General features: G+C 42.6%; 1 protein-coding gene across 1 annotated transcript in view; it reads right to left on the minus strand.

Moving 5' to 3' along the window:
• The window catches only part of DEPDC1 (DEP domain containing 1), a gene marked incomplete at both ends in the record, with an annotated part of 8,690 nt that extends 1,611 nt beyond the window's left edge, over positions 1-7,079 (minus strand). Inside the window, 7 exons of the mRNA XM_008938740.1 lie at positions 612-1,523; positions 1,974-2,114; positions 4,424-4,471; positions 4,752-4,882; positions 5,299-5,417; positions 6,058-6,208; positions 6,814-7,079. Coding sequence (XP_008936988.1) covers positions 612-1,523; positions 1,974-2,114; positions 4,424-4,471; positions 4,752-4,882; positions 5,299-5,417; positions 6,058-6,208; positions 6,814-7,079 — 1,768 coding nt within the window. The remainder of the gene's footprint in view (positions 1-611; positions 1,524-1,973; positions 2,115-4,423; positions 4,472-4,751; positions 4,883-5,298; positions 5,418-6,057; positions 6,209-6,813) is intronic.
• Positions 7,080-7,720: the final 641 nt, after the last annotated feature.

Consider the following 7,720-nt stretch of genomic DNA (forward strand, 5'->3'; position numbering starts at 1 on the left):
AGTGGGTTGTAAAGACAGCTGTCAGCAAGGCCAGAATCAGGGTTTTTTTTTTTTAAGGCTGTTTTTAAGCTCCGTGTAAGAAATTTTGTCCCTTTTTGATACGTTTCAGAGCCATCAGCTGGAACGCGGCAGATAATGTCACCTGGCCTCTTTTGGCATGGTCATCTTCAGCTTGCTTCATTGGGATAAACTGCTGGTACAATTAAGACCATAAGCCAATTAAGAAGTGACACTAATGTTCTCCCCAGGAAAAAAAATATGCATTTCAAAGACCAGAAAAAGGCACCTCCTCTGGCAGGCAGCTCTGGGCTGATTCCCCACCTCACTGACAGTGTCTAGGTCAGAATCACACCCACTTCCCTGAGCAGGCAGGGGAGTGAACTGTGACACATCAAGTTTTAAGACTCCAAAGATACCACACACTGCTGTTTGTTAGCAGAGGTACAAAGGGGGCTGCCTTTCCACGGTGTAAATTCATCAGCCAGAATGTTTTAAACCCCCACAGCTCATTACACCCCCTATGAGCCCCCCTGGGAAGAGTGAAGAGATGAAGGAAGCCGAGCTGTTAGTCAGCACAAGCCAACACCACATGCCTCAGGGAGCTGCCTTACTTGGCGTGCCAGTCAACACACAAGAAGGGCGAGGGCAAGAGTGCTCTGAGAGTTCTGTGGTGCTTCTGCAGAGTCTCCTTTTCATGATGATATCAGAAGCCTCGGGCCTGATGTAGTCCACTGGAGGGGCCGTGCCAGAGGTACTTGGTTTCCCTTGCCCACCAAGATGACACGTTGGCTTCACTGTGATTTCAGCCACTGGTATATGGATGCTGGAGCAACTTCTGGAGTTCCTCTGGCTGAGGAAACTCAGAGACCTGCCTGTTTGCTTCCCTCTGTGACTTTCAACCAGTAGCTCCTCATCCTGCAGAGTTGAGGCAGAGCCCCTCCTGAGAGCATGGGTTTGGTTTTGGCACAGGTCACCCAACCCAGGCTCCAGTTTGGAACTGGTGTTATGCTCCTGCTCCAGTTTGGAACTGGTGTTATGCTCCTGGGGCAGTGACTGTTTGCCACTTCTTCTGCCCAGGCTGATCTTCACGTGGCTTTCCCTGAAGGAATCAGCTCCTCCTTTATTACACCCAACTGAAGCAGCACCTCCAAGTCCTTCCAAAGAGCAACATCTTGTCCTAAAGGTTCGAGGTGGGTCTTGTTCATTCCCAAAACCTGGAATATTCTGACAACTTCCTCCTATTAGATTACCAGCACTACTTTGTTTACACAGCAGCTGAGACCGCTGCAGTTTCTCTGCACGTCGTTTTTGGCTAGTCAGCTCTTCTGGAGAAGAGTTTCTAGAAGCTTCCTGTTCTTTCTTGGTTTTGGCAGGCTCTCTACGAAGCAGGCTTAGAAGAAGACACTCTGTTGACTTGAAAGAGTTCAAGGGAAGCATTTTTGAAGGTTGTGGGTCACATTTCTGATCTCGGACAGAACGTTTTCCACTGCATATATCTGGAATTGTGACGTAGCCACATAGAACTATCAGAAAATGAAATATAAGTTAAGATGCAAGTGGTGTGAAAATGAACAAGCTCAGAAGGAAAGCTGAAGAGAGAAGACAAGACACTATTACAACCTACAGTTGACTCTGTTAGTAAAACCTAAGAGGAATTTAGCTCAGTCCAAAAGCAATCTGCCATGGTAATTGCAACCAACATGCAAGAACAAAGGGAGTTAACACGCTGCCATAGTGAGGAACAGAGAGGAACAAGCCCTTATTTTTAAGTTATAGTTATTGCATGTTTAGACCCTTGGCTCAGACAGCAGTTTACAGAGGGTGTTAGGAGGCAGAACTGCATTTCTGTTGTCATACAGAACAAATCTTCCACAGATTCAAGTTGTCAAGTGGATTAGGGGACATCAGGAGACAAGGTCGGCTTTGAATCACAGATTTGTTCCCCAGCTGATTGTTTCTAAATTCATACATACCTAAAATATTAACAAAAAGCTCATAGTATTCAAAAGTAAGCAATGGCTCAGGGAGGCTGAGGAAATAATCAGCAACTGTTCTGAACACGTCCCGTTCAAACCCACTGTAGGTTGGTTGGCTCAGGTCATTATTTCTAGGCCCTAAAAAGAGGGGAATAAAGAAAATTCACAAGAAGTATTTAACCTCACAGCTCCATGATTCAAAAAATAACAAAATTCAACATAAATCTCTCCTTGCAAGAATGATTTTCACAAGAAAAGAATCACGCCAGCAATATATTAAAGTTTTTAGTTCAGCACTGAAGCCTTGGTAAGCAAAACCATGAGATGCCCCTGCCCAGCCCCTGAGGAGTCATGCTCCTCAGAGGAAGTTTAGTTCACTGCTACTCCCAGGGTGGATTTTTTTTTCTTCTGAAGTAGACAAACAGTCCAATAATCCAGGAGATCTGATTAACAAACCTTGACAGTGCTGCTACAGATAAAGAAAAGAATGAATGGAAGGGGCCCTGGTACAAGTAAGAGAGGACACTCTGTGGATCTTTGGAGCCTGGTGTTCTCACACTCCACTGAGCTCCTACAAATGAAATAAGCTGCCTTACAAAGCCAGTTCCAGTGAACTGGGAGATGGCAGCTTTAATTACACAGAGAACCAGAGGAAAATTTAACTTTGATACCATCAGACTCCACAATCATAATCACATTAGCACACGTGGTACTAGAAATACACTGGAGGAGTGTTGCCCCTGCCAGCATGAGTGTTTTCAGTTCCCACTGTGCAGAGCAACAACTGACTGCCTCAATCATTTGGTTACAGCAGAGCTGAGAGAAAATCCCCTCCTGAACTAATTCACTCAGATCAGAAATTGAGAATTCAAAACCCCAGGCATCTTGTTTGCAGTTTTCATCTTGGGTTACAAAGACCTGTTAGTGCTAAACACAGGACTGATGTGGGAATTAAGGTATTGAAACAGCCAAGACCAGTGCTCAGCATGATTTTCTACTTTGAGTTAAATTCACTCACCAAACTCTTCCCTGTCCTGCTTCTCTTAGTGTGTGAGGGGCTCTGTGTTTGTGGATGCAGTTGAAGAGTCATGGTGAAGACTAAAAAAAAGATCATTTTCTCAAGAGTGTACACTGCACACTCAACTTCTGGAGCCACAGTAGCTCCAGAGGAAGTTTTATTAAAAAGAATAAAATAATTGTCAGCCTCATTGTCAGTCTAGCTGTTCTCTGCTCCTCCAGAACCTTTTCAAAGCCTATTTTGTAAGGACATGAAGTTGACATCATGATCTGTCTATGTTGGTAACACAATTTCAAACCTGTCTGACAAAAGAACCCTCAGAGACACTTTGGGTCTGTGAAGTTCCATGAAAATCAATGTCACTGTCCAGGAGAAAGACTGTGAGTGCCACCCAGGTCTGCTACAGAACGTGCTGAAGAAGAAAACCACTCCTTTATTAGACTCATAGATTGGGTTGGGTTGGAAGGGATCTTCAAGATCATCCAGTTCCAACCCCCTGCCAAGGGCAGGGACACCTCCCACTAGAGCAGGGTGCTCCAAGCCCCATCCAGCCTGGCCTTGAACTTCATTAGGTTCACCCTGAAAGGACTTTTACATTTCCCCCCCCTGATATGTGAAATCCTGTGTTCATCTTATGACTCCCCAGCAAATCCTTCCCAAGCAGTTCCACCTCAGCTGCTTCAGCACACAAAGATTGATGCCTCAGGTAATGGATTTTTTTTGTGAAGTTTCAGATTTAACATCACCCCCTTCTAAATTTCACAAAGAAAAAACAGAAGCCCCAAGTTTTCTCCAAGTTGTAGCCCCTTTCAGTCTTGCTGACTCAAAGCTTGCTTCTGTCACAAAACAGTTCAAATGTTTGACTTCAAAACCTCAGATTATAAAGCTGCCTATATAAGCATGCTTTTATCTCAAACCATGTGCAAAACTGTTTGATTTCTTCCAAGACAAATAAAAAAACCCTGGTTTTCTGTGAACTGGCCTCCTCAGTTGAATATAAGTGTATTCTTACACTTTTGGAGCTCTTTTTGTCCAGCTCAAAGCTGGTAAGTAGAAATGGAAATTCCCTTTACATCTGAAAAATTGCATTAGAAGAACCCCTACCCAGTTTTTTTTTTTCCAAGCAGTTGAGTTTTCTCCCTTCATGACTCTTTGTTAATAGGAATAATTCTTGTGACAATCAATTCTTCACTTTTCCCTGGTGTCAAACATCATACTGCTGCTGAAAGCTTAGAGTGTAATTAATTCTCCTCCTCATTTAATGGATTAAGGAACACTGAAGCCTAAAAAAAGAAGGATAACTAGCCCAACTAGAGCTAGGATCTTCATTACCTGAAATGAAACCTCACAAGCAATCCCAACGTGCAAGTATATTTCACTTTTAACTCAAAATAGGTTTCTGGAACTTATAAGCTGTTTGGTGACTTACAGTATGCAAGGCATTTCATAGCTGACAACACCCAGTGAGGGAGGTCTTCTAAAAGAAACAAAATGAGTACATTATTTACACATAAGCCCAAAGATTTAATACAAATAGTGGCTTACCTGTAATAAATACAAAAAAAGAAAATGTAAAGCTCATTTTAAATATTGCTACACATGTCATTTAAAAGGGAATGCAAGACACCCACAAAACCCTCCAGGCAAATGACTGCCCTGTGCTCTAGCTTGCAAAAAAAACAAGGGGTAACCATGAAAACATTTGACTTTAATTATTGTTATGTGCAACTGCACCTTAAGCACAGCCCAAATCTTACCTGATTTGTTCTGCAAAACCACAACGCCGTGTCTGCTCGTGTTGGTCATGTTGTACATGACATACTCAGGAACTATCTGTGAAGGCTGCAGAACTTCTGCCAAAGAGGGGAGGCCTAAAATGGTTTGTAAACTGCAGGGAGGATGAGAGAGGTGTTGGCCAAAAGGTTTACATTGAATGCTAGCCAACAAGTTCTTCCCTTATCTATTCAAAGAGTTACTTGCTAAGCTGGTTTGCTGTTTAATAAACTCTCACTTCCAGAAGGACAATTTGAGGACAAAAATCAGTGAGAAAGAGCATCTATGTCACTTAAAATATATTACAACAACAACCAGCAACAATAAATGACAATAAAAATTTCTGAAATGCCACAATCTAATGTTAATAAGTACATAGAAAACATCTGTAAATGATAGTTGGTAAAAGATATCAAACTTAAAGCATTATCTTAAGAATTTCAACAAAATTTGCAAGCCAAAAGCTCAGCTGGGGCAGTCCAAGCCCAGAGCACACATACAAGAAGGTGCTTCTTACAATGTGTTACTTACTGCATCAGAATGATGTTTCTCCAAGTTTCCTGCACATATTCCTGGCTTATTTCCCTCCTATGCAGTGCATCTTCCTCATCTTCCTCAACTAGACCTGGGTTTGGTTTTCCTACATTTTCCTGAAAATGGGTGGTGTATATTGTAAGAGAAACAAGCCTCTTAAAAGAGAATTCAGAACAAGGTAAGAAATAAATCCCAAAACATGCTCCAGGGAGTAACCTCAGTCTCTGCACTGAAATACAGACACACCCCACTGGAAAGCAAAGAAAGGACTCTAATAAAAAGAGCTGATCAACTCAGAAGTCAAGAGTTTAAAAGACAGAAACATGTGAAATCCAAATATATTAGGAAGTGAATTATCCTCCTTCAGGATCACCATGTGAACTCAAAGCACACACCCCCAAATCACCAAAGAATAAAGGGCCAGCCCCTCACATTCCATCAAAAAGCAAGCAGAACAGTTAAATAATTTGTGCCTTTTACTTGTCCCAAATATATTCAATTCCAACAGGAATATATTGTCCATGTAACTTCTAGAACTCCACTTTCCCTCCCAATCCTTCAAAAAATACTGTAGCTGGGGTAAATCTGCACTGAAGGAGTTTTCTGCCAAACTTTTTTTTTCAGCTAGAAGGGAAGATGATACAACAGAGCAGAGTCACTAAAAGATGGTAGCTCCTGGGTGGGTTTGGGTTTTGTTTTTAAGAATAAAGAAATGGCATGGTAACTATAATTATGTAAGAAATCTAGAGTTATTACCAGAGATTGTAGTAACTCATGTTTTTTAAAAGCTCTCCTGGATAAATGTGGCAGTTTGAAAAGTCTTTCTTTGTCTCTAGAGAAGTTTTCCAAGTTCTCTTTTGAGGGACAAGAGTTTGGTAGAGGTTTAACTGGAGACGTTGAAGGAAATCTGTAAGGAATAGGAGAGATGTTAAACACATAGAATGAATTAAAAATAAGTCACTTAACCAAAATCATACCCTATGATGAGGGTGGCCGAGCCTGGAGCAGCTGCCCAGAGAGGCTGTGGAGTCTCCTGCTCTGGAGAGATCCCAAACCCTCCTGGGCACCATCCTGAGAGGAAAAATCAGAAGTGAGGGTTGCTAGTAACTTTAAGAACTTAGGAAAGTCTGTTTCCCACTTCAGACTTTCCATAATATGTAGAAGAAAAAGGGAACACAGGAAAAAGGCAGAAAGAAGAACAAGAGAACAGAGGATGGGTAGCACAGCACGGAGGTACAGTGAAGCAGTGAAGTCTCCTTGGCTTCTCTCCAAAGCACACATGCCAGTGGAAAACTTGGCTGGACAAAAGCACAGGCAGAGCCCTGAACAGACAGGATGTATGGTGTTTACTGCAAGGCAGAGGAAAGCAAAAAAGCAAGTGGAGTAAAATGGTGCTAAGAACTCAGTTTTGGCTCAACCCCAAGCGAGCTATTTTTGAGAATCTGAGAATTAAGATTTTTAACTAAAGTTCTCAGCCTGAAGAGCTCTATTCATTTATTCTCCTTCCAGTACCTGTACAGGACACCGTTGTCTTCTAAATGTTCAGATCCCCATCTCCCTTTTATATCTTCAATCACATGATTCTTGAGAAACTTCCTGAGTAACTGAAGAGTCTGCTGCCTCGTCACTTCAGGACCAAAGTTACTGTTATTCCTTAATACTTCGTGGAGCCAGTCTACAGCCTCTGATGCAGTGAAACAGCTTCCATGCTTTTTGAAGTGCTGCCTGTGTTTCCTTAAGGGCATGCCCGCTCTGAAGTACTTTGTAATTTCATTCCACTGCAGGGGAAACAAAACAGGAAAGAATGTCAGATTGAAGCCTGTATCAATGAAACGACTGTTCTATTCATTAGCATAGAAATGAAATCACAACGTTAATGCTCACAAATATCGGTAGTCACACTAAATAATGTAGTAGTATTAATATGGAAGCACTGAAGTCTGAGTTCAAACAGTATGTAACCATCACCTTAAGGTTTTTATCTCATTCTTCTAGAACTGAAAACGAGGTTAGAGCTTCACAAACGTGTTTTATCGACCCAGTCTGCACATTCCCCAGCGTTTACATCAATTCAGTTCTCTGAGGCACTGCCACAGCCCTCGCAGGGTGGAATACAGAATAAATACAGGGAGCCCTCAGGCTGAAGTTGGGTGAAGCTCTGACGTGAGGCGAAACCAGCTGCCAAAGGATAGAGCCTCCAGTTTTAAAGTCTTTCTCTCCTTTCGGAGTCACCGCCACAAAATTAGATGACACCTCCTAACTCCTCTTAATAAGCAGGCTCCTCTTCCTACGCTCCCACCCCATTTTCAAAGGGCGAGGCGGTGTCACCACCCAGAGACCCTTCCCAAGGGGTGACAGAGATCACGGCGAGGGGAGCGTGGGCAGCTCCTCCCTTTCCCCCCCAAACACCCCGAGGTTC

Source organism: Merops nubicus, unplaced genomic scaffold, assembly GCF_000691845.1.
Source record: "Merops nubicus isolate BGI_N331 unplaced genomic scaffold, ASM69184v1 scaffold35000, whole genome shotgun sequence".
NCBI classification, from domain to species: Eukaryota; Metazoa; Chordata; class Aves; order Coraciiformes; family Meropidae; genus Merops; species Merops nubicus.